The sequence below is a fragment of the Pteropus medius genome, unplaced genomic scaffold (assembly GCF_902729225.1).
Source record: "Pteropus medius unplaced genomic scaffold, Ma_sr-lr_union100, whole genome shotgun sequence".
Classification (NCBI taxonomy): Eukaryota; Metazoa; Chordata; class Mammalia; order Chiroptera; family Pteropodidae; genus Pteropus; species Pteropus medius.
In genome coordinates this window covers 10,497,730-10,524,692 of record NW_024344378.1, presented here as the reverse complement: position 1 = coordinate 10,524,692, position 26,963 = coordinate 10,497,730, and the positions used below count along the sequence as shown (strand labels likewise).

Here is a 26,963-nt window from a genome sequence, read left to right as displayed (position 1 = left end):
AGATATGAGTTTATTTCTGCACAAACTTTTAAAAATTAGTGTCCATCTTCTCCACTAAACATAAGCTCCATGAGAAAGAGACTCTGCATAGTCTTTACTCACTACTATGTAAGCTCGGTACATAGCTCTGGACTTGGCATATACTTGGTTTTCAAGAAGTAGATTAATGAATGAATAATGGAGCAAATCAATTTTCCTTTTACTTCTCACTTTGCCACTTCCAAGTTCTAGCCTCTTTGAAAATTGAAATATGAGATGGTAGAAGGGAATATGTGTTTTGTGATCATTGTCCTACAAGTAAGAACAAATGGACAGTGTGGCAGGCTGACCAGGTCTAGCTCAGGAGCTTCTGGCCGTCTGAGATCTCTCCTGCAGTTCCTTCCCGGTCTGTTTCAGTGGGTGGGTATACCTTCTCTGCTGAGTTGGCTACTGTCACCACCAGCCTGTTCCCCAGAGCCTAGGGGAGATAAGAGAGACTGGGAGAAGAGGGTGGTTGCTCAGCTCACCTATCCCCCCGTCTAAGCCATGCAGGAAGACAGTGTAACACAGTTGCTTCATGGTCAAGGCGTTGGAGAGCAATGAGACGTATTTAGGGACAGGGCCTGAATATGTTCCCTGGAGGCCCAGGCACAGTAAAGGTTCTGCTCCAGCTCATCACAGAACTTCATCTTCTGTGGCTCTATCCATTTTACAGAGCACTTGATCTGAGCATCCCTGGGTTGTACAGATCAGTCAAGGGAGGCCCAGAGAAGCTGTGTGACTTGTTCGGGGTCACACAGCTGTTGACAGCAGAGTTTAAACGAAATCTCAAGTCTCCTGACGCCCGGTCTGGTGCCCCCTGCTCCCACTCTGAGTTCCTCTAGGGGAGACAAGAATTTACAGGAATTAGCTCTGTAAGCCTTGGCTCTCTTATCTGTAAAGTGAAAGGGTTTCACTAGATGGGTGAGTCTCCTTAGCACCACCCATCCGCCCTAAGAGTTTCAAGTTCTGCAGCCCAGGCAGGTGGTCTTCAGAGGCTGGGCTGACTTGGTTAGACAAAGAATCAACAGCCATACGTTCATCACCTTCCTCTTCCAGGGGGATCCTCTGCAGAGTCCTGAGATAGTTTCACAGGAGAGCAGTGGAAACATCATCCAGGCATAGGGAGGGCTGACCTGAAGCCTGGCCCCTGCGGTGGCAGCTGAGCATGTGGCACAGAGGCATGCTAGCTGAGTGACATCTTTAGGGAATGGTCTCTGGTCACAGGGCTCCTCTCTCTCCCATCTGGATAGACAGCTGGCCTTTCTCCAGCTAGAGAATTTGCTGGTAAGACATTCAAAAAGGAGCAGTATTTTCATTTTTATAAAGCACTGGTAGAAATGTCCTCTTCAGGGCGCTTCCAGGGGAGCAGGCGAGCTCCCGTGGGAACACCATCCCATTAGGGTGGGCAGCAATGGGGCCCCACGAGTTGGCAGGATCTTGATGATGTCTGAATGCAGTAAAGCTCAAAATCTATTTTCTGAAAGAACTATTTGCTGAATTATTGAGTGATTTTCATTCCTTTTTGGGGTGTTGCCTCTGTGCCGACGTCTGCCATTTTATGAAAGTGAGTGCTTTTTTTTTATTATCTGTTTTTGTAGTTTGCCTTTTTTCTGCCTCTGGTGGCAAAACGGCAGTAACAGTTGCAGACTGTCTTAGACCTCGTGAAAGATATTTGCCTGACAGCCTTTGACTGTGGAGTTAATTGTTGGGTCAGCGTATGGCCTCGAACCATCTTCTTTGTGAGAGAGATTGAGGCAGGGAGTGTATATCAGGTGAGCAGAAACCGTCTGCTCAGAAATACAGTGGGGGTGGGGGGAACTAAAACTACTTCAGTTTGCACCGGGGACTATTCGAAGGAGAAGAGCCATAGAGTTGGAGCTCGGATGAGCCCAGGGGGCCGTTGATGGATAAGCTCCAGGGGGTGCTGCAAGTAAGGGGTGTCCTTCCCCTCCCCCAGCCTGACATCATCTTTTGGTGTCTCCCTCCTCATCACTTTCCTGGCAGTTGCAAATCCCTATGGGCCCAACTTCCCTGAGCTGAGTAATTGCCCCCTGCCCGGCTTCCTCTCCTTTACCTCTTTCCCCGGCAGCCCCTCCGCGCTCATGTTCCTTCCTCTGTCCCCTTTTTGGCCCAGCCTGCTCCAGGGCTCTGCCCACCTTAGCTTTGTTTCCTCTGTGCTTACCGCCCCCAGATATCGACATGTATAAAGCATCCGTGTGTATATTTCTTTTGCCACTAGACACTGACCAAGTGCCGTTGGCTTTTCAAATGATCTCTCCAAGTGGCACCTTCATTGCCCTCAGTTAATTTTGTAAATTGTTATTGATCAGATGCCATTAGTACAATTTTACTGGGTATCCTGTAAAAGAAGGAGAAATATATCCGTGAACTTCCTACCTCCAAACTTTTTAGCCCTCGTTCGTGTTAGTGTCATTGAACAAATATATAAGCAATTACTCATAGTATCGTCTGTTTGGATACTTGTTATCGTCCACATCCTTCTATCACAAAAAATGTCGAAGGGAGCGTCTTGATGCACATTTCCCTTCTCTAAAGTGTTTTTCTTTCAGGTCAATGCCCAGGTGTGGTATTACAAGGTTAAAGGATATAAGCATTTTTATGATCCTTCAGTTATTTGACCAAATTATTTTCCAAGAGAGTTGTACCAATTTACAGTGCCACCACCAGAAATTTTTTTCCTGAATGAAGCTTTCCCCCAAGTACAGAGAAACTTAGAATTTGATCATTTACATTTCACGTTTAAAACGCTATTTCCTCGTTTGACTGAAAACATCACCTGCTTAAACATTTCCCCTGTGCTTTTCTATAAATTCTCTTTACGAGTTATCTATTTACATCCAAGGTCGACTTTTATGGCAGTCAGCGAGAGACCCAGTTATTATACTTAACCAGGGCAAAACTCGTTGAAATCACAGGTTCTCTGTAACCCTTCTGAGTATATGTTTAATTGTCTTCAAATTTAGATACAAAGGTACCTGGTAGAAGTGGGGCGGTCGAGGGTTCTTTCATGCTCCCCATCTGGTAATTTTTAACTTGCGATATCGTTAGACTCTCCCACATTCCCATTTTCTCTCTCATCTCCTGTTCATTCTGTTCACATAATTTGGAGACTAAGACGGCTTCTGGTGTCTTCTCTCCTAGTGACCCCATCCCTCCCTCTTCAGGAAGTCCACGTAAGCAAGGAGACCATTGGGAAGATTTCAGCGGCCAGCAAAAGTAAGCCCATGTTTTTTTCCATCCTCCAAACGCCCATTTCAGCCTCCGCATGGAAACCATGTTACTCCAGACAGTTTCCAACTCACGCTGTCGCCAGAATCATTTTCCCCAAACAGGCCCGCCCAAGTCCCTCTCCTGGGTAAAAAACTCTTGGTAAATCCCCGTTGCCAGATTTCTTGGTCCGCAGTTTGAGATCTTCAGTGACGTGACCGCTGTCTACCCAACCAGCCTCGCCTGCTGCCACGTTTCTTCCTTTTCCACCTTACTCCATCCCCATGTGCGGAGGCCACACCTGCCCGTGCCCAGGGCCCCGACACATCCCTTCCTCCCCGCTCGGGTGGACTCGCCCTCCTTCGCTGCCTTCTGGCGACACCTTCTCACTTGTGCTTCTCTCGCTTCTGCTCTCTTGCATCTTTGTGGCGGGCGCGGGCTCTGGAGCCACAAAGCCCGGGTTCGATTCCTGGCTCCGCCACTTCCTAGCACTTTGTCCTCAGGAATGTTACCGAACTGCCCTGTGCCTCGCTTTCCTCCTCCCTCCAGTGGGAATAAAAATTATAGCTCTGCTTAGGGGTGGGGTGGGGGTGGGGAGCCAGGGAGCTGATAACTAAAAGGTACAAGTTTCTTTAAAGGTGATGGAAATGTTCTGAAATTGAGGTGATGATGGAATGTCTGTGAATATACTAAAAGCCATTGAATTATCCACTTTAAGTGGATGAATTATATGGTGTTTTATAAGGTGTTTTATACTATATGGTGTATTTTATGATATCTCAATACATCTGTTAAAAATTTTTTTTTAAAGTCACCTGAAGGTCATGGTGACTTTAAAACTAATTAGTCCATATAAAGTGTGTAAAGTAGCACCTGGCATATAGGAAAGAAGCAGTCAGTGCTGGCTGTTATTTCTTATCTCCTGGGTAATGTGACATCACGTGCCAGGCCGCCTGGCTGTGTCCTGTACTAAATCGCGGGCCCCAAGGGCTGGAACCAAGGCCTTTCAGTATCCCTCACTGGCCCAGCAGCTCCTCCTCCCATATGGCTCAGTGTTGCTGAATTAGACTCTTTCATTAATAGCTCATTTCCTGTTTAGAAAAACAAAAACAAAAAATGTGCAGCTCGCCGCCAACGTTAATTTTACGTAAACGTGTTCTTCGAGGCTGAAGCAAATCTGACTGGTTTTCGATGCGAAAATAAAATATTAAAAACTATTCTTGGAGCTATTGCTAAACAACTTGTCTCTAATCCTAATATAACAGAAATGTATCCATAAATCAGATTCATCAAATGAATCCAGCTAATAACTCTTCGAGAACGGTGTTGACATCACACGTAGGAATGCTACGTTTCTAGGATTTGACATTTTCAGTGATTGAGAATTACTGTATTTTGTAAATGTGGAAACACCGTTACTAAAACCAGAATACTCTAAATAGAATGATGTCATTTGTTTCCAAAGACTATCGATACACTAGAGCGATGCAACAATAATAATAAAAGCCGGATATTTCATGGCGCACTTTGGCGGTTAAGGTCAGAACTGGAATCTGTGAGTTATCTCAGGGTAAGTGCTACAGTCGCGAGCACCGCCGGCAAGTATTCTCGGGGCAAACGGGGAACGGGTTAGAAAGACTTTCCCGTGAGGGCGTCTTTGCGCATCATGCCCATGTGGGTGTGTGCTTCCCGCTGCAGGGGAGGGCCGCCTCTGGCCCAGGCCTTCTCCGGGGCCCGTCCTCACCATCGTGCCGAGAAGAGCAGCAGCTGGCTTGCCACAGAGTCATTTCTGCCTCCACTCTGCTTTGGGGAGTGAGATACTTGGGACCAGACGGCAGGGAGGCTGGTCGTCACCCATCTGTCTCCCTCTCCCCTAGTGATGTGGTGCTCCGCGGCGATGGATGTCCTGTTTCTGATAGATGGCTCTCACAGCATCGGGAAAGGGAGCTTCGAAAGGGCCAAGCACTTTGCCATCACGGTCTGTGATGCTCTGGACATCAACCCCGAGAGGGTGAGTGCGTTTTATTGTCTCCATCTGTGTTAGGGTGTTTTTGGTTGCGAACGACAGCAATCCAAGCAGAAGAGGGAGTTTCCTGGCCCGTGGAACTGGGAAGAACAAGGGGGTGAATCCCGGTTCCAGGCGTGGTGGACCCCACGTGCTCAATCCCCCTTTTTCTCCTCTCCTCAGTTATTCTTTCTTCAGTTGGGTTTCTTCCTAGGCAGGTTTTCCACACACAGCAAAGTCACCTTGTATTGTTCTTCAAGCTAGTGGCCCTAGTAAAAAGAAAGTGGACTTCTTTTCCTGCAGATCTAGCAGAAGTTGGGGGGTGAGGGTGTGTTTGAGGAGGTGTAGGTCACATGACAATCCTTTGACCAATCACAGTTGGTCAAGGGAAGAGATGATCTGGCCAGACCTGAGTCCCATGCTCATCCACGCTGATGGGGTGATGGGTTTGGTTTCCCACTAGAAAGGGGTTGTGTTTGCATGACAATGGGGAAGGGAAAGCTTATCACTGTCTCCCAAGACTAGAATCTCGGTATGAAGCACAGCTCCTACCCTCTCTGCTCACTTGAACTGTTCCTGCCTGAGTAAATCCAGCCAGTACATTCGTTTCTTGTTCTTCCTGGCTCCAGATAGTAGATGTTGGTTCCAGAGTGTGCTAGCTGTGGCTCTTGTTACTAAAAGGGACATTTTGGAAAAACTCATTAGAAAAACGGGCAACAGACACAAACAATTCCCAGGAAACAAAACACAGATGGTCCTTAGACACAAAAAGATGCCCAACCCCTTCACTAAATGTAATGGCAAATCTCTGATCGATAGACTGTTTTTCAGTTACTGGATTAGTAAAAATCCAAAGTTTGGCGACATGCTCCATCAGCAAGTCTAAAGGAAACTGGCATTCTCACGCACTGCTGGTAGAAGTATGCGATCTCACTCTCTGGAAATATGCATCAAAGTTACAAAAGCTTGGACCTTTTGATTTAGCAATTTATTCTAAATATACTCCCACAGATGATTTTTCAAAGATGGCATTCCTGGGTTAATCCTAAGAAAACCACTAGGATTTAGGAGAAGAAAGTGGCCTTTTTTGAGGGCTAGATTTTCTCCAAAATAGCATGTCATTTTGGGAGAGTGAGCACATTGCCCTGGCAGATTTGCATGGTTTTCTGAAGACGCCCTGGCAAACGGCCTTCCATCTAGGCGTGAGGAGCCCGGAAGTTCCATCTGTGACATTGACCCTTTACAGACCCTAAAAGGGCCAGGGCCATGGACTGCTGAATCTCCACCCTCTTCCACACAGGGCTCTGCTTGTAAAAGGAAATGATTCCCTATGAAATTTCGCTGGTTATTCGTGGACAAAGAGCCTTAAAACTCCAACACTGTTGACCTTGGCATTGATGTAGTATGTCCTGAAATAGGGGTCCGGAAGACCCCAGCAGATGGCAAGTTGGGAGAGAAGAGCCGTATGGATTATTAGAGGACATGGAAGAGGAAACAGGTTCAGAGACGCTTAGTGACTGCCTAAGGTCACACAGCAAGTGTGGAGGACCTGGGGCTCTTGACTCTCAGCTCAGGGCTTGTTCTATTAGGTCATTTGTCCCTATCCACTGGGCTAAGATGAGATCATGACACTCAGAATTCACAGCCTGCCATCACATAGCAAGTGGACAACATGGCATTGTGGTGTGTTCGTGTGAGTATATGTGGAGGTGGTACGTGCTGATGGAATTCAGCATCCTCAGAGAGGTCAAGAAAACCATGACAAAAAACTTCATAGCTGGTGCTGTTGGGAACAGCTGCCCCAACCCACAGGCTGTGCCCCAGAGTTCAGGGAATTAATCTCAGTGTTGCCAGAGCACAGCTAGAATGTGGCATTTCTAGGTTACATGTTGGCAAACCAGACAGTGCCCAGGACAAGGAACCAGAAAAGTGAGACCCTTGGAAATTTCCATATATGAGGGAACTTGATTATTATTTTCATGTGAAAGAGCATATAGAATGACTCCATTTTCTTAAGAGGACAGAAGCTGAGTGTTAAGGGAGGTAAATGTGGTCTTGGCTCGAGAAAGACTTTCTCACAGCAAGACTTGTTGAGCAAAGGAGTTGGGTATCTGTTTCGGTGAGCGAGTGAGCATCTTGACCTGCGAGGTGCTTCATCAGACTTGCTGGAATGCTAGTGAAGGGTCTTTTTGCATCAGGGCAAATTCAGATGGTTCCGTCTGACTCGTGGCTTTAGGTTTTCTGTTTTCGCTGCTGCATTTTTTGTGCCTTCTTGTTATCTCCATGTACAAGACATTTGAAGTGTGCCTCATTTGACTTTCTATACCTTTAGTTTTCAGGAAGAAATGTTCAAGTAGCTATAAATTAAGGCTTTTAATGAAATGATCTGTTATTGAGGTGGATTTAAAATGTTTGAAGTCTTCCTCTAAACACTTAAGAGCTGAGAAGTTTAAAAAAAAAAAAAAGCTGAGAAGTTTTACTTCCTAGCTGTAATATGATGATCGCAGCAGAGTGATTGCAGTGGGGTGAGAAATCTGGGCGGGCTTGCTTCTGATCATACGGTAAACTGAAGATAAAAGGTAGCTCTTTTCCTCCCAAACCACCAATTAAATTAAATGCCTTAACTACTGACTCAAGCTGTTTCCATCTTGTATCCTTCCTGTTTAATTCAAGTAAATACACCCAGCTGTTGGTCTCAAGAGAGTCTTTTTTTTAAAACTAATTCATTCACATGATTCAATAAAAAGACATTCAATGAAGTGTCCCTCCTACCCACACACTTTCCATTTGCCCAGTCCCCCGACCTGTTGTCTTGAGCATCCTTAGAGAATCGCTTCATGCAAATGCAAGCAATATGAGTATGTATTTTTATACAAAGGGTAGCAAGTGACACAGACTGTTCTATTCCTTGCCTTTTTCTCCTCGCATTGTCTTGGAAGTCTTTCCGTATCTAGGTATATAGGTAATGTAAGTATTAATATGGGTATATATTTTATAGCTGATAATGTTCCAGTGTAAGAATTTACCACGTTTTAATTAACCAACCCCCAGTAGATGGAATTTGCTGTTACAGATATACTGTGAGCTTGTAAATATGTCATTTCATACATGTGACAGTATATCTGTAGGGTAAATTCCCAATAGCCCGATGCATTTGTAATTTCCAATAAATATTGACAAATTGCTTTCCATGTATGCTGTACCATATATGTTCTTACCAGTAATGTTTGAAAATGCTGGTTTCCCCCCTACAAACATTGTATCTGACTTTTTGCTACATCTCAGTGTGGTGAACTCAAACATTGGTTCATATATTAAAGAGCCATTTTTGTTTCCTGTTCTGTGACCTCTGGTCATATAGCCTTTGCCCATTTTTCTATTAGGTTTTTGGTCTTTTGCATGTCAATTCCTAAACACTCTATATATTAAGGAAACTAATGCTTTATCTCTGACATGTGCAAATGACATTTCCATGTTGTGTTCATTTTTTGGTTGGACCATGGTACGTGTTGCCCTGTAGATGTTTTCTTCATATTGTCATTTATCAATCCTCCTTTACAGCGTCTAGGTTTTTAGTCATAGTAAGGTCTTTTCCACTTTGAAGTTTTAAAGGAATTCTCTCAAGTTTTCTTCTAGAACTTTTATGGTTACATTTTTCACATTTAAATCTTGAATCCATTTGCAGTTTTTCCTTTATTCTTTCGCAGATGTCTATTCAATTGTCCAATATCACTTACTCTCTAAACCATCTTTTCCCTACTGGTTTGAGATGCCCCCTTTATCACAGGCCAAGTTCAAGGGAGATTTCCAAAACGTCTCCTCAGAGACTTTCCTGAGCTTCCCGACTGCTCAGTGTCCATCCCCCCATCGTGTCTACCCAAGACTTAAATTTCTTCCTACTTAAGATGCCCAATGACTCCTCCTCAGAACGTCCTGTGGGAGGAAAGTTTGATGGGCTGTGCTCATTGCAAACAAATGCAGCTGGCCTGATACAGCCAGTGCTTTGATCACCTCCCAAGCACCAGGCCTATTAAGGCATCAACAGTGAAGGAATTCAAGTAGCGAGCAAAAGGCAGCTTCATTGCTTAAATATGAATCTCTTGGCTCATTTGCAGTCTTGGCCAGAATCAGGGTTAGTTATGAGAATAATAACTGAGAATAGTCTCCAGGGGTTTTAGAGAGCCAATGATTAGGTTCATGGCTTGGACTCTCTGGAGGACATCTAAATGTTTCTAGCCTTCTTTGCTCAAGACAGGCTAGCTTCTTAAGAGTCCAGAGAATGAGTTAGTTTTCCTTCTCCAGTCTTGCAAGGTATGAGTTTTCTCATAGAGCCTCCTCACTTAGGATGCAAAATCTGTTTGGAATCACCAGTGGCTTTCACTCCCTCCAATGCACAGGAACTTCATCTCCAATATTGCTCGTGTCAGGTTAGGGCGTTGATTGTCCCCCAATGTGACTCTGGTCTGGAGAGCTGGACTTTCCCTAGTATGGCAAGAGCAGGCCTGGAAGGGCTGATGACCCCCTCCTCCAACCACCAAGGATGGGGATGTGGTGGCTGTGGTCAGTGATGAGCCACCAATGATGGTGGCTGTGGTTAGCTTCTGTGCCACCCCTGGCTGGGTCAGTGAGCATTTTGCTGAAGCATTTCTGTGCCGGCTGCGGAGAAGGCAAGAGGTATAGCTGAGCCTTATGAAGGTCATAAGCACGAAATCCAATGGCCTGGCTCCCTTTCTCTCCAGCCCTGGGCCAGATCTGTACACTCTCTACATTTTAGTTTCTCCAACAGTAACGTGGGCATAAACAGTGCCTGTGTGGATTAAATGAAATAATGCGTGAGATTGCTTAAGACAGCGCCTGCCCCTGGCAGACGTTTGGTAAGTGGGAGCCCAGACCTTGCCCTAAAGACGCTCACCGCTCAGCTGAGGGAGCTGCCAGAATGGAGGGTCAGGAGGATCAAACTGGTGGTTGTCATTGCAGAACACAGGCAGATCTGACTGTTTCCTTCCCGATTCTTCTTCTGGTCTTTGGAATGTTCTTTTAGGGAGATCAGAGAAAGCTCCGGCACTGGAATTTGTTGAGTGAGCAGGAGGCAGGGTCCCTAACCTTTCTCATCCCATCTTCCACTTATAAATGTTTGTGTTCTGACCCTGCTCTCAACCCCTGGGCCCTCTGTCTCCCACTGCAGGTCAGGGTGGGAGCGTTCCAGTTCAGTTCTGTCCCTCGGCTAGAATTCCCCTTGGATTCACTGTCAACCCAACAGGAAGTGAAGGCAAAACTCAAGAGGATGGTTTTCAAGTATGTATGCTCAAATACTGCCACGGTGAGGATGCAGCTAGCTGCTCTGAAAATTGTTGTTGGCTACCCAGAGAAGGCTGTGGGCATCCAGAAGCCCAGCCGTGCTCAGCGGGTAATGAGAATTTGCTTCGCAAGGCTGCCCCTCATTATTACATGATGTCCCAGGTAGGAACTTCAATGCAAGTTTTTTTTAAAGTGTTTTCTGCTATTATGTGTAGTTGTCAGTTACCTGGGAGAAAGGGCTAGTGACGATTGGGACTGGAGTTCAGAGCAGGAGGTAATGGGAAGAACACCGAGTCATTTCCCCAGCTCTGTCCTTGCTGACCACTGCAGCTTGGATAGTTTGCTATCCACTTCTCGAAGCCTCCTTTTTGCGGTCTATCTAAAAAGAGGAAGTTATTGAGAGTGCTTTAAAAATGATGAATAGTTGTTCGTGTGCTCATACACATACATAGCCTGTAAATATATATGTAGTAGGGCTGTAACTACTCACATGAGTCAGCTTTGTGTGTGTGTGTAATATGCGTGTGTATGCACATGTGGATATACATATATTTCTTGCGTAACTGTTTTTATATGTGTAGTACCTGTATACCTGTAAACGTATACATCCCTATATGATTGTTATACAGACATACATATACATACAACACATACAAACACTGTCGGAGCCAGCCGACGAAGTAATTCAGGGTACCTGAAAGGGGGAGCATGGACTGAGGAAAAGAAAGAAGACAGACAGAACTGCAGGAGGGAGCACAGACACAAGCTGTCTGTGTCTGTGTCCCCGAGTTTATTCAAAACACACTACTTATAGCATTGCAATGAGAAAACAGCAGTCAAGATTCAAGGTCAGCCCAATTACCTGTCCTGCAAAACAGATGCAGTTTTCACAACTCCCTTCTTTGAAAGCACTGAGTGATTAAAATAGTTTTAGTACCACTTATTTCAAAGCTCGCCAATTTAGCTCAGCTCCCAACAATACACATTATATTCTTCACAAGCTGTCATAGAAGACGGTCTCGAACTTGCCACGCTGATCTCTCTCCTTCCCCTTGCACTAGTGTCCACTGAGGTCAGGGGTCCCAGCCATGTTTAGCTGTCGCCTCCAGTTGCAAAGGCCCCGAGCACCGAGGTCTTTTTCCAGGTGCAGGCCTCTATAAGGTCCCCAATGCTCTCACTCAGCCCGAACCCCCGCACTGGGCACACCAGGAACTTTGGGGACCCCTAGTGACTTCACCTCAAGGCTATTTATCCCAGCCTTTTCCTCTGCCCGTGGGTGCCCCAAACAGAATGAGGGGTAAGACAGGTGCAAAGGGGGAAAAAAACCACATCGATATATATTTTTTAAATGACACCGGCCTTTTCTTGTCCCTTTGGAGCCCTCTGCCTTTGAGGCCGCCAAGAATGGTTTCCTGTAGAGAGGAGTTGCAGCCTTCCTCCTGCATCTTGTCACAGGGAGATTTTAGAGCCACCCGGGCGAGAACTGCCAAGGGAGTATGTGACCTACCGAAGCACTCTCTGGGCAGAGCTGCTTAGCATCTGCCCCTTTAAAACGTCTCTCCCCACTCTTCCCGCTGCCCCCCTCCCTGCGCCCTAGGACCCTGGTACACGCTAGCTTTTCTTTTTTTAAAAAAACAGCTTTAGTGAGAAATAATTTAAATGCCATAAAGTTTACACATTTAATGTGTACAATTCAGTGGTTCCGAGTATATTTTCAGAGTCATAGAGCTAAGACCATAATACGGTTTTAGAACATTTTTTCATCATCCCCAAAAGAAGCCTTATAAAGAGACATTTCTCCAGAGATGTATAAATGGCTGATAATAAGCACATGAAAAAATGCTCAACATCAAAACTATAATGAGATAGCACTTCGTACCCACTGGAAGCCTAAAATAAAAGGCAGCAACAAGTGTGGCAAGGATGTGGAGAAATCGGAACCCTCATACACTTAGGAAAACAGTTTGGCACCTTCTCAAAGCGTTAGACATAAGAGTTGCCATATGATTCCTGGAACTCCACCTTAAGAGAATTAAAAACATACACCCACACAGAACTTTGTACCCTCACGTTCATAGCAGCATTATTTATAATGGCCCCCAAAACAGAAACAACATAAAAGCCCAATGGTGAACAAAATGTGGTATATTCATACAATGGAGGATTATTCAGCCATCCAAAGGAATGGCATTTATACCACAGCATGGATGAACCTTGAAACATTATGCTAAGTGAAAGAAGCAGCCACGAAAAGTTATGTGTTGTATAATTTCATTTATATGAAATGTCTGGAGTAGGTAGATCTATGAAGACAAAGTAGATTAGCCATTGTCGAGGGCTGTGGTGGGGGATGGTGAGTGACTGCTAATGAGTGTAGGGCTTTTGGGGGTGGGGGTGACAAAAATGTTCTGGGCTTAGATTATGGTGATGGTTGCATAATTCTAAATGTCCTAAAAGCTGAATTGTACTTTAAAAGGGTGAATTGTATGGTGAATTCTTATCAGTATACCATTTGATTATCATAAAAACTTTATATCTACTATATATGCACTAACATTTGCGGGGGTCGGGAAAGTCTGTAGGTTTAAGTTTAAGACTCAAAGTCAGAAACTGAGTGACTTTGATTCAAATGATTTGGCCCTGCTTTCTTTCGAAAAACGGAGCAAATTGTAGCAAATTGGTTCAAAACAGCTCTTTAGAGATAGCCCAGTCTCTATCCCAACTCTTTATTTTATGGAGGATTCTGAGGTTGAGAAGGAGCAGGTGCCTTGGCCAGGAGCACAGAGTCACCCTGCTAGTTCAGTAGCCCCTGCCCGGCTGTTTTTCTCCCCCCCATCTCTCCCACATCCCGAATAGCTGGTTAAGCCTCTTCTCAGCCGTGTTGAAAGTCATAACTAAAGGCTGGAGAGTATTATTCATGACATGAAACCCAGAGACATATTAAGAATGTGCCAGATGAGGACACTGGGGGTGGGGAGCGAAGCCTCTTTGTGTTTGAATTAAGGTCGGCCCCTCTTTTGGCGGTGGGGAGCGGGGTGTGGTTAGCGCTGTGTATCCTAGGATGACTATAAAACAACAAACAAAGCAAGGCGGCCGCAACTAACTTTTTGGCCACAGTCGCAAGGTCACTGAGGACACTAAATACTAAGACGCTGTTATTAATCAGAACAGAGGAATGTTGGACCAATGGGAGTGATGACCTCCCCAGAGCTCTTGACCCTTTTTCTACAGTGAAATCTTAAATGCTGGACTGACTGGGACAGCTGTACCCCAAACCCAGAACTCTTGCCTTTCCAGACCAAGGAAGTCCCCCAAAAGTATTTCGAGGTGCCTAAGAAACCATCCTGACAATCACCTTATCGCTACTTTGCAAAAAAAGTTTTAAAAATATTACAGCCAAGCCTTCCAATATTGCACCCCCATGATCACAAAATCAGATAAAACATAAAATCAGATAAAACAGCATTTGGCTCTGAATATCCAGAACTCCTGGCCAGCTGGCTGTGCAAGCTCACTCAGTCATTTCATTAATCTCATAGTAAGCCAACTCTGATTTTTCTGCGATTGAATTTTTTGGGACCTCCTCTACAGCTTATCAGAGTTTCACTGTATTTAGATAGCTCTGCAGAAATAGCTCTCACCACTTTAACTTAGCATAGAGCCTCTGGAGCCTTCTCTGCTCTCTCTCAAACCACATTAACATTTAAACACAGCTTTTAGAGTAGTTATAGTTACAAAGCATTTTTCTCTTTTTTAATTTAATATTTTGCATGCATTTCTGCATAAAGCTGAATTATTTTTCACGATGATCCTTTTTAATGGTTATATAATAATCCAGTGAATTAAACTGTCACAATGTATTAAATCATTCCCCTAAAAGGACACATTTGGGTTGATTCCAGGATTTTTGTCTGTTGCTTAAAAAGAAAAAGAAAAAAAAAAGCTATAATTAATATTCCTATACCCCCAGCGAATTTTCTAACAAAGTATTTTTCAAAGTCTGTCCCACAGACTACCTGCATCAGAATCACTGCGGAAGGGGAGGCTCGTTTTAAATGCAGATTCTCAGGCGTGGTCATACTCCTACCATTTTGGGTTTTCTGAGGTAGAACCTGAGACTCTGTGTTATCAAGCCTCCTGAAGGATTTTTATGCTTGCTGGAATTTGAGACGAATGCAAAAGGCAAACTTCTTGGAATAGGCTGCTTGCTAGTTGGTTCATTATGATAATTATCACTGATGGAGCACTCACTAGGTACTGGGAGGCACTGGAAACAGCAGTTAATCCCAGACAATACTATTACTTTCCCTGCTTGTACAGGGAAGGACACTCAGTCTCAGGTTAAGTAACTTTTTCAAGTTTTCCTGCTCATATGGGACTAATATTTGAGCCCCACTGGCTCTGGAGCCCATGTTCTTAATTACTTGACTATACTGATGGCAAGATGTTTAACTTCTGGGATCCCCTCCCACTCCCCCAACCCCCACCCCCCGCCAAAAAGAAAAAACATACTTCATAATCCTAACTCTCCCAAGACAGTCTATCTGTGAACCTTTACTTTCAACCTAGTTTAATCTCGTGAGAGAAATTAGGAAAATCTTGGTGAGACTCTGGTCTTAGACCTCTGTCTGGAGCCAGAACCTGAGCTCAGAACAGATATGTCAACAGAAACAGTTCACGGACTAAGGAAAGTGAAGGCATCAGGGTTTCTTCTGATTTCTCAGAGTTCAAAGCCCTTAGGAATCTCACCTGAGCTCGGTCGGAAGCCAGCAGAGTTTTCCAATGGGAAAGGCCTGTTGGGGTGCAGAGCTGGAGAGGATGGGCAGCCCCGGCATTTGTGTGCTGGGTGACATGAAGGGCAGACATCCGACAGGCCAGTGGAGCTAGGGGCCTGAGCTCTCATGGCCTTGACATTTAATTTCTCTCTAACCACAGCCAGGAGGACATGAAGGCACAGGGAGCTCCATGGTCACCGGGGTACTTTGGCTTTTGGTGACAAGAGAGTTTTGTGACCATTTAGGGACAACAGTATAGAGCAGGTATCAGCACACTTTTTCGGTTAAAAGTTCATAGAGTAAATATTTCAATCTTCGCAGGCCGTATGGTCTCTGCATGGACAGTGTGGGAATGAATGTGTGTGGCTGTTGCCCATGAGAACTTTATCTACAAAACTGGTGGAAGGCCTGATTTAGCCCGTAGACTAATTTGCCAACCTCTGGAGAGGAAAGATCATTGGCTTTGCAATCAGCATGACTGGGTTTAAATGCCACTCTGCTAGCTGAGTGAGAGGCAGGTGACTTGACTGGTTGTATAACATTAGTTAAGAACTTGGCTCTGGAAGTGGAGGGTCCGGGGCTCAGGTCCTGCCTCCACCGCTCATGAGTTATGTGACCTTAGAGAAGGCCCTTCCCTGAACTCTCCGAGAGCTGTGGTGAGAATTCTACGTGCTAAGCACTTTTGTACATACACTTGCGTCCACTCTCACACATTCTTTGCACAGTGGTGCCTGGCACATGGCAAGGGCTCAGTAAATACGAGCGGTTATTACTCTTCTCTGAGCAGGGGTTTTCTCATCTTTAAATGAGGGCAGTATTAGCCCCTTTTATCATAGTCATAAGGATTACGTTCAGTAACAGGTAGGTGAGGTGTTTGGCATAAATTGGAAGCTCAGTCCTAATAGTATCCTTTAGAGGCAGGAGACAGCTCTTCCAGGAGCCTGCAGGAAGACTCTGCTGACATAAATGCTTTGGTGCAGGCGGCCGTCTTCCTGAGTATCAAAATCCCCTCGGCCGTCTTCGGTATCTCTGATGTAATCCAGCACAGTGTGGGAGGAATCGGGGGTGTTTGGGATCTACCGTTGTTGGCACACCCGCTTCCTCTTTGATTAGCCCATTCCACAAGCCAAGCTCTGCTCACCGATGTCTTTGCCTACGCCCCTGCCCCCCGTTGGCGTGGCTTTCTCTTTTCCTCGTCCACTGATTCACTAAGACCCCATTCAGACACTTTCCCCTCTGGAATCTGCTCCCTGATAGTTCCTCTCCACAACGACCCCCTCCTCAAGACTCTTGGTACTTTTGTCCTCTCATCGATCTTATGTGCCTGTAGGTCTACTCCTTCAGCTAGACCGGCAGTTCTTTGAGGGGCGAGGTCATGGGATGCGTCTTGGGCTCACTTTCACTTTCTTCCATCTAGTGGGTCCACAGTAAATACTAGTGGGTTGAAAGAGTGGCTTTTTAGTTGACGCAGATACTAATATATAGTAGACTAAGAGTCTGAATCCTAGGAATTGTCCACGCTTGTTGACATTTATTAACTTAATGGAGCTCCATGAAGAAAATTGCCTTTTAAGAGATCATCAATGACAGAAATCAATAAAAGTGAAGAATCTTCTAGGCCTGGTCCATAAATCCTTCCCAGGCACATTCTTCCATGCTCTTTCCTCATGGAGGAGCAGGACTTTAAAAAACTGAGAGGAAGGCGGAAGCACAAAATGAGAGGAGCCTGGATGCTACTACTACAGTGGCTGCTTGGAGGAGAGCAAACCAGGAGAGATGCCCAGGCAGGAGGACCCATGTCAGACTTGCATGAGAAGTAAACACTTGGTGTTATGTTTAAAAAAATACACATTCGTACATATATATACACATGTGTGTTCTCTCTCTTTCTCTCTGTCTGTCTCTGTTTGTCTCTGTCTCTTTGTCTGTCTGACACATACACACATGCACACACACACACACACACCACCACCACCACCATCACCACTCCCCGCCCTTCCCCCCCATGCCTGTGCCTCTTATCAGTTGGATATTTTCATATTAGATGAATGACCATAGGCTCCTGTGAGAGGGCCGAGGGCTACGATAAAGGCTGGCATTGCGTTAATTTAAACTCAGAGTGCAATGAGTATAAATGGTCCCCCACCCCGCTCCATGTATAGTCTTTGACTTGCTAGCATTTCAGAGTGATGATCTAGCAGGGTTTCTCTGTGCATACAGTTCACCGTGGTGATTCCGTCAGCCTCTATGTTGTTGCTCAGGTGTGAATGTGTTACCGTCTACTGAAAGGTTTGGCCTAAAATCCGTTGTAGTGAGTCTTTATTTTCTGCCCCGTTGACACTGAGAGCTGGCAGTCCTCCCACTGAGGACACCTGCACAAGCCTCCTATCAGAAGATTTAGCAGAGATGCTGCACTGGGATTCTAAGCTCAGTTCACAGTCCTTATAACTGGGCTGTAAGGTTAGAGAATCTTAGCCTCCTGGTGAGATGGACCACTGTAACCTGCCCTGATCTAGAGACAGTCAGACAGTTCGGCCTTCCAGCACCCAACCCTGAACTTGGAAGTGGGACCGAAAGTCCCAATCACAGGAAGGACACTCATTAGACCTTTGCAGCAAAGCCCTGTCCTTCACGCTCGTGGATTCTTACTAAGCTTCATTATCTGCTTTCCCACCTCAAAGAGATGTTGAGTCATAACAAGAAGGAAAGGATATAGGGTGGGGAGATGAGTATTGGACAAATGATGAGAGTTGTCCACCCAGAGCCATCACTGGGGAAGAGGAAGTAAAAACAAACACAAAGAATGACATTATTACATAAACGGCAGAGCCATGCGGGGTGCATCTTAAGTCCACAGGAGAAGTTCATTTCTGCTCATCATTGTCGTGGTTTAGATGGTGAGAAAGTGCATCTTCTCATGGTGGAGTTGTCCCTTTGAGCCTCTGCCAGGAGAAAGTGGCCGTCACTACGAATGGAGGAGCCCATTGTGGTAGGCTCTCTTCCAACTCGACCTCTCTGGACCGCTAATTCTTACTTTCTGTTTTCCTTCTGGGCGAGCTCAGAGGAGGGCGCACAGAGACGGGCCTTGCTCTGAAATACCTTCTGCACAGAGGGTTCCCTGGGGGCAGAAATGTCTCAGTGCCCCACGTCCTCATTATCATCACCGACGGGAGGTCCCAAGGACATGTGGCATTGCCGGCCAAGCAGCTGCAGGAAAGAGGTGTCACTGTGTTTGCCGTGGGGGTCCGCTTTCCCAGGTAAGCGGCTCAGTCACTGGGTCGGCCTGGGGACCGTGGTGTGGCCGAGAGACTTCACAGCCATGGGAGGGGACGGGAGCTGGAAAAACCATTCTGGGCCTTCCAGGGTCTCTCTTGTCTTCGCTCGTTACATTGTAGCTGTAGCACAGGGAGCACCAAGTCTGGAAGTCTGAGAGTTTGCATTATTTTTCATTTAGCCTGCACATTTGGTTGAAAGTGCCAGAAACTTGACTTTATCCGGGAAGAAATAGAAATGCATGGACTCATCTCACTGCACTGGCTGGGTCAGGGGTCCTTCAGGGTGAGCAGGAGGAGCCAGGGACTTGAATGCCATCGAGATTCTGTCCCCCACATGTTTCTGCTGTTTCTTAGGAAGCTGCCCAGCTCACATCTTCCCATCTCCACCCTGGAGAGAAAAGACTCATTTCTCCAGTTGAATAATCCCAGAAAGGATTCTAATTAGTCTGACTCACACCCCGACTCCCGAGACCAGGGGAGTGGGGGTGGAGGGGGGCGGGTCCTTGGCTGCCAAACCTCCCACCACATTTCTCCAAATGCCGGAATATGCCTTCCCCAAAGAGAAGGGGGCACAGGGCCTCCATGCTGTCAACCCTGAAAATAGCGGTGACATCCGTGATGCTCTAGTTGTGGGTATTCAGTGAAAAGACTCGGGTCTGGGCACCATGCCTGCACACAGAAACCCCTCTGTGAATCTTAGTACTTCGTTCTCTTAGTCAATAAATATAGGTTGCTTTCCTCACACCAGGTACTATTCTAGGTGTTGGAGGTACAGAGACAACACTACAAAGTCCCTGCCCTCATGGAGCTTCCATTCTAGGAAAGGAATTAGAAAACAAACAAGTGAATGGATAAATAAGGAATATAATCGCAGGTGAAAATAAAATGCAAAGGAGAAAAATAAAGTAGGGTAAGAAGTCCCAGGTGGATGAGGAGTAGAGAAGATCGCTGTTTTAGATAGGGAGGTCTGTCCAGGCTTCTTTGAGTTCATTTTTGAGCAGAAACGACAGGCATGGTAGGTGGATGGTTAGCGCAAGGGTCCCGAGGCCATAGCAAGCGTAGTGTGTTACAGGAACAGCAAGACAGCCAGGGAGTGGCTGGAGCCCAGCAAATAAGGAATGAATTACAAGAAGTAAGGTATGGGAGGTGCACGGGAGTCGGGGCTAGAGCTTTTGTGGGTCATAGTAGATTTTAAAATTTGTTGTAAGTTGGGAAGTCTTTGGAGGGGTTTTGAGCAGGAAAATGACCCGAATTAGCTTACATTTTCAGAAGACCACCCTGGCTTCCAGGTAGAGAATGGACTGGTGGGGTGGGGCAGAGGGAGAAGCAATAATAAGGGAAGTAGAGAAACTGGCTAGGGGGCTGCTGGAGCAGCTCACACGAGAGATGCTGGTGGCTCGTAGTAGGGGAGCAGCTGTGACCCTGCTGAGGAACGGTTAGACTTAGGGTATGTTTCGAAAGCAGAACAGCGAAGTGGCTGCTGAATGTGTGTGTGTGAGAGAAGGATCAAGGATTTTGACCCGAGCCCCAGGGGGAAGCACAGGTGCTTCACTGTGCTTCCCTGAAATGGAACGACTGGAGGAGGAACAAGGGAGTCGAGTTCCGTTTCAGACAGGTCAAGTTGGAGACGCACGTTGGCCCTCTAAGTAGAGAAGCTGAGTAGACAGTTGGATGTAAGAGTCTGGAGCATAGGAGAGAAGACGGGGGTAGAGACTGAAATCGGGGATGGTATTTGAAGCCCAAATAAGATCACAGGGGAGCGAGTGCAGAGAGAGAAGATGACCAAGGACCAGCAGGCACAGGTCACAAAAGAAGAGTGAAGGAGACCGAGGTACCGCCCGTACCACAGGGATGTCCCGCATCGTGTCATGTCCCGATGGCCACCGCTGTCATCTTCGTTGTCATTGCCAGTAGGTTGGTATATAACACTGGCTGCTTTATTGTTGGCTCTTTTGAGAGAGACCTTGCTTCATGGCTCACTGCCCCGCGCTGCCCCCAACACACAGGCACTGTCAAACAGAGTGCCTTGAACATGATAGTTCAAAGGCCCAAAGGTTTGTCACTGAGGATGGAATCTACCACGTGGTGGAGATACACGGCCCGTTTGGGGGCATTCTCTAGCTGCTAAGCCGGAGCAGGGCTGCTCAGAGTATCTTTGGGGAAGGTCCAGTTATTTTGTTTCTAATCTATCATGGATTGATTAAAAAAATAAATTACTGGAAAAATGAAAAAAACAAACACAAACTCTAAGCTCGAATGTTGATTATTCAGGAGAAATAAAATGACTGTCAAGTTGCCATACGACTAGTTTCTAAGTGTTTACTCTCAGTGTCTACGCTTTAGGCCAGGGTGAAGCAGTTTGGGGACCTGCGCCAGCCCCCAGACCATGCTTTGAGTGTCCCTGGCTTAGAGAAATCAAGAAGCCATTGGTCAGGAGGGGGCATTGCTTAGATATGAATGGCCTGAGCTGCAGACACAGGAGCCTCTGAGGAAGCCTCCCAGCCCTGCCTGCCTCCCTCCTGCCCCTGCTGCCCCCCCAGTAAGCGGTTGGTTGCTGTCAGCCAGTGGTTCTCAAAGTGTGTTCCCTGTACCAGTTGTATCGGTATCACCTAGGAACTTGCTGGAAATGCACATGCTAGGGTCCCACCCCCTCGAATCTGTTCATCTGGCCCTTGGTGGTTCTGATGCCCACCAAAGCTTGAGAGCCACTGCTGTGAGCAGCATGAGGCTCTCTGTGACTCTTCCTCGCTTTTAGTATTTATCGAGCCCCTTCTCTGATGGTTCTCAGCGCTGGCGGAGCGTCTGAATTACCAGGGAGCTTTTAAGGCAGCCTGTTGCTGGGCGGGGAGAGCTAAGGGGAGAAGCAGACGGAACTCCCCACTGAGTGCTAATGTGAGGTGGGGGCCGAGAAGCCCCCTTCTGGGTGCCAGGGAGAAATTTCTGGTTTATATAGTTTCAGAGGAGCATGGGGAGTTTTACATAAGTGAATTTTAGAGATAAATGAACTTTTTGCCACGTTGGCAAACCTTGGCCAATTTCGAAGGGCAGAGTTCTAAATGCGTTACTCTCTGCCCTGTATTCTTACAGGTTCCTCAGCATCATTCGATCCTTCCTTCATGCCTTAGTGTCATCATATTGTATGTGATTATCTGTCCTGGGCACTAAGTGATGCCCCTGGCTAAGTGTGCTGGCAATGTATGGCCTCTTATGTTCACTGCTTTTAATTCCGCCATATTTTTTTTTTTTTCTTTTTCTATTACCAGCTGTCTCTATTCTTCTCTTGCTGTCACCTAGAACCACTTGCCTTTATTTCCTTTCTGGTTAGTTCTTCTCATCAGCTCTGGGTTACAGAACCAGACAACTAAATCTGTTAGGGCCGTGTCTGAAATAAGAGCAGACAGTTCGAATGTTAGGCTCTCCTCTGGGGGAGTTTGTGCACTGTAGCATGCACACATCGTGACCCATGGCTGAGAGGCCCTGGGGTCTTTCTGTGGTTCACTCTGGACCTTACCTGCAGCCTAGATGGATGAGGTTGCAGCTAGGTGGCTTCTGGATGAGTGGGGTGGTATTGCTGCCCACAGGGAGCTCATGGCCTAGAAGATGGGTGGGCAGGAGGGCGGGTGTGGGACAACGAAGCGACATCACTTCTCTGCTGGGGGCTGGGGCACAGGTGGGAGGAGCTGCACACGCTGGCCAGTGAGCCCAGGGAGCAGCACGTGCTGATGGCTGAGCAGGTGGAGGATGCCACCAATGGCTTCTTTAGCACCCTGAGCAGCTCTGCCATCTGCGCCAGCGCCTCTCCAGGTAAGTCCTTCCAGGCTGGGAGGGTGGACTTGCCCATGTGGGAGCAGCGTATGGGATGGGGAGGGTTCCCCAAGGAGCCTCCCCAGGGAGGGAAGGTGAGAAGAGCAGGGTCTCGCAGCCTCAGCCCTGGGGTGCTCCGCTCTGTTCTCTCTGCCTGTGTCAGGCCCTGTGGGTTTCTCAGCTGGAACTCTGAGCTCGTCTCTGTAGGGCAGAGGGGTCACAGGGCTTGGGCCCTAGATCTGGTGGGGCCCCTGTGTCTGTCCCTCCTCAGGAGGAAGAGCCAAGTCAGCTCCCCTGCTATGGTCAGCAAAGGGACTCTTTGGCTTGGGGCGAGGTCTCTGCATTCCTAGTCTTTATTGGGTCCACCAAGGAGCTCCAGCAAAGTACATTATAGAAATGGTACATGTGTGCACAGGACATAGAAGCTGTGTGGGGTGGGGCCTGGCAGAGCAGATGCTCAGAGACTGGCTGTCCAGTGAGGCTCAAAGTGGGGCTGCTCCCCAGGGTGCTCTGCCCTGAGAGGCAGAAGGCAGCAGCCAGGGCTGGGGGTAGTGGGACCATGGGTGGGGGAAGGAGGCGTAACTTTGTATTCTCCATTGGGTGTGTGCTGCGGACACAGACTGCGAGGTCCAGCCTCATCCCTGTGAGCACAAGACGCTGGAGATGGTCAGGGAGCTTGCTGGCAACGCCCCGTGCTGGAGAGGATCACGGGAGAATGATGGCGTGCTGGCTGCCCTCTGTCCCTTCTCCAGGTTTGTCCACAAGGTCTGGGGTCAGAGCCTGAGGGCACAGCCCGGGTGGGGATGGAGGTCCCCAAGGCCAAGTGCTCACAAGCTGCAGGGAGAATAGATGTCAGAGGAGGCCTTGGAGGGAGCCAGGGACAGAGTTCCCAGGGTGCAGGGAGGGTCACAGCTACTCAGTGTCAGAGTCTCATCAACACACTGCCCAGGTGCCCAGGTGCCCTGTGGCAGCATCACAGCCATTCTGGAGGCTGGTAAGTGAGCTAAAAGCTGGCCCTACAGGGCAGCTGGATGGTGGTCTGGTAATCTGGTTCCTCTGAGCACCAGTTTCACATTAACGGGGGGCTGAGTGAGGCAAGAGGCTTAAGAGCTTGGATGAATTCCATCGTGGAGGCCGCGGGCGATGCCAGGATCTTCAGGACCGGTGTCCTAGAGCACCAGCTGCCCGGCCAGCAGCCTCTCTCTCGCAAGTCCCCGGACCGTCCCTCGGCACTTTGTCCAGGCTCCCTCCAATGCAGCACCTGGCCAGCATTGGTGATCCCGCCTCTTGCCATTTCTGGAGAGCCAGGGTGACGTTTGAACCAGCTGCATCTCTGCTCCGTGGCCTGCCCTCCAATGAGATCAGAGCATACACAGCAACGTGGTGGATCGGTCGAGAAGCCGTGAGGACTGCGTTGGGCCGATGGAGAGTCCACAGGTCATCTTAGCAGAGAAGGGCTATGCCCTGCATATGGTCAGAGGCAGCGGGGCCTCGTGCCACGTCAGAGGCCACTGGAGGCTCTCTTCATAGCCTGGCCTTTGAAGTGACAGGCTCCTCTTTGTTCCCTGGTGAACGTGTTCTCAGTGCAGCTCCGAGCCAGGCAGCGTGCAGTGAGGAGACAGGCACAGTCACGGCCCCCAACACACTTGAGAGGGGGCATTGGCCGAGCAGAGCAGTGGCCGCCCTGAGGCGTTCCAGGCACTAGGATGGGGCCTGTCCTCTCTGGGATGGAGAATGCACGAATACTGCAGGCTCCTCGAATGACAGCTGCATAGAGGAAGATCTTCATTAATTCCCTCATTCAAGAAACACTCACGGGGGGCCTCCTGTCCCAAGTCCTGGGGAATCAGCATAGACATCTCAAACTAATCAGCCTCCTCACAAGCTGACATTCTGGGGGCAGAAAGGACGCAGCAGTAAACAGAACGAACACGTAAAATAAACTAGTAGGTAGTGATAAGCGCTAGAGAGAGCAAGAACACAGGGTGGATCTGGGTGGGGTTGGCGGGTGATGGGGCGTGTGGTTGCAATTTGAAACACAGAGGAGAGAGACCTTGCAGAGAATGTGACATCTGAGTCCAGACCTGAGGGGGGGTCGGAGACGAGCCATGTGCAGATCTTGGCGAAGTCCTGTGGCCAGTGTCCCAACACTGACTCCCAGTGCAGGCCTGGGCGGGCAGGGCAGGGCCCGCAGAGCTTTCTGAGCTAGAACTTGTGGTTTTATGGAGCACTAGGCGTTGACAGCGGGAGAGGACTTCTCTCTAACGAGCTGGCAGCTTGACCAACTTTTGATTTTTGGCAACTCCGTGAGCTTGTAATTGACTTGGCTTCCAACCCAAGTGGATATCTTACTCCAGGATAGGCTCTGCCCTAGAGGCGAGCCCATTAGCCAGCCCTGCGGTGTGCAGCCTGGGGTGGGGGGTCTGGTGGCAGGAGGCCTCTTTGGAAGATGTTAGAGACCTGTATTGCTTCGGCCCCAATTGGGGAGTCCCTTTAGGCGAGGCCAGCCCTGCAGCTGCTGCCAACCAAGAGGAGGAGGGCTTTCTGCCCACAGGTGAGGATCTGCTGCTGCTGCTGCAGCGGGCTCGTCACCCCAGAGCCTCAGGCCAGGGGCGAGGCCCAGAGGGCTGAGTGCAGGGGTTGTGGAGTCAGATGGTGGAGTCGGTCCCAGCTCTGCTGTGTTCTAGCAACCGCCCGACCTTGGGTGACCTAATTCAGCTCTCCGAGCCCATAGCTCCATCTTCCAGATGGAGAGAACTGTCTCTTCAGGTGGCTGTGGATTCAAAGTAACGGCGGGGACACCTGGACCATGGAAGCCACCACAGGAACGGTGGCCCTTGTGTTATCACATAAAAGTTAGCACTCGAATGGACCTTAGAGGTCATCGAGTCTAGTGGTTTGAAAATAAATACTCTTGAGCTGTGTAGCCTCATGTAGACACTTGTGCAGACCAGAAAAACATTTAGGGTGAAGGGGCGGAGCTGTGGCACTGGGGGAGGCCTGGCACCCTGGCCAGTCTCCTTTTTTCTCACTGAGGCTCCAGGGAACACAGTTGAAAACGACAGGTAGAGCTACTGTATGGAAGAGAGAATGGAAAACCAGAGGAGGAAAGTAACCAGCCTGGGGTCACACAGCCAGAATCCAGTCACCTCATTCCCAGTATTTCCTGCCCCCTTGCCCTCTGTATTATGCTGGCCCCAGGAAGTAACTTGCAATAGAAAGTTCTTCCCATAGTTAAGAGTTTTGAACATAGATCAAACTTCTGATATGATACCAACCTACATAATCTTTTTTTTTTTTTCTTAACTGTCTCTAGGTAGTTTGAAACATTTCCCTACTCTACGTGCTGATAAAAGCTGGGGAGGAATCAGGAAAGAATCAGGAAAGGAAGTCTTTTCTGACCTACTTCTCCATTGGAATTTCATACCAGCTTTTAGTGTTTTAAATCATCTTTTGGGTTTCTGCCTCCCTGTTAAACCCTTGATCTCTAACACTCGTTTCCTTGGATTGTAGCTGGAAGAGAGTGTTCTTGACCTACCCCGCCACCTGCTACAGGACCATCTGTCCAGGTACGGTCACCTCTTGGGTTCTCCTTCTCTTTCTGGGCCCCGGGACTAAGCTGGCTTCTAAAGGGCGTTTGTACGTCTGGGGCAGATGGCGGGATGGATCCAGCGGCAGGGCAGAAGGATGGGCATCTCAGAGACAGCACGTTCATGCTGTGCTCACTCCTCACTTGCTCAGTGGTATTTTTTCACTAAGAGTAGAGTGAAGGCTTTGGAATGACCTTCCTTAACCAATGCCCCTTGCACTGACGAGAGGCAGAGGAGGTGCGCACTAAGCCAGCTTCGCTGACAGAAAGCCTCACATCCATGGTTAACCCAGGGCAAGATAGCTGAGCCTCACTTTCAACCTCTGTAAAATGGGGTAAATGTTTGCCCCAGGTCTGGAATCTCCATTTCCCTGATCTGTATGACATGGGGTTATCAACACGGGATCAGTAAATACTAGCCACGAAAGTGCTTTATCAGCTACAAAGTCCCAAGCAAACAGTAGGACTTATCAATGCGATTAGGCATCATTCAGCCTGGTTGTCTAGTGAGCCCTCATGCGCCTCACCCTGGGGCCTAGTGCATCCCACTGGCCCAGGAGCATAGATGTTGCAGTCGAGTGTGTCGGCATCAGACCTCGTGTGGATTTGCTACTCCTAATGAGGTGAGGAGCCCACATCTCAGAAGCAGAACAAGTGGCTTTATGTGCAGTCAGGTGGCACTTCCTAACCAGGATTTGATGGTCCCCTTGGCATCCTGTTTTAAAGTTCCAACACTGAAGCACAGGAGAAATGAAAGCGGGGTTGTTTCTGCTCACAAATTAAAGTTTGAAGACTTACAGTTTTGGAACCAGAATGACTTAGATTCCAGCACTGCCTGTTTCTAACTCTCTGACCTTCAGCACATGATGTCTAATCTTTGACCTTTAGCTTCCTTGTCTGAAGTGGTGGTGGTTTGCAGGACCCATCTCATCGGGTCGTGTCAATGAAATGGGATCATGCATGTGTGG

At 47.8% G+C, this 26,963-nt stretch overlaps 1 protein-coding gene across 3 annotated transcripts in view; it reads left to right on the top strand.

The window, feature by feature from the left end:
• VWA2 (von Willebrand factor A domain containing 2) overlaps positions 1 to 26,963 on the top strand; it is a 44,459-nt gene that overhangs the window by 8,687 nt on the left and 8,809 nt on the right. For all 3 annotated transcript variants that reach the window (XR_005654646.1, XM_039871151.1, XM_039871150.1), the window contains exons 3-9: positions 3,184 to 3,258; positions 5,127 to 5,260; positions 10,440 to 10,549; positions 18,390 to 18,584; positions 22,273 to 22,406; positions 23,026 to 23,158; positions 25,920 to 25,975. Coding sequence is in view for 2 of the 3 variants with exons in the window: in XM_039871151.1 (XP_039727085.1) it covers positions 3,184 to 3,258; positions 5,127 to 5,260; positions 10,440 to 10,549; positions 18,390 to 18,584; positions 22,273 to 22,406; positions 23,026 to 23,158; positions 25,920 to 25,975 (837 nt within the window). In the remaining variant the exon portion in view is untranslated. The remainder of the gene's footprint in view (positions 1 to 3,183; positions 3,259 to 5,126; positions 5,261 to 10,439; positions 10,550 to 18,389; positions 18,585 to 22,272; positions 22,407 to 23,025; positions 23,159 to 25,919; positions 25,976 to 26,963) is intronic.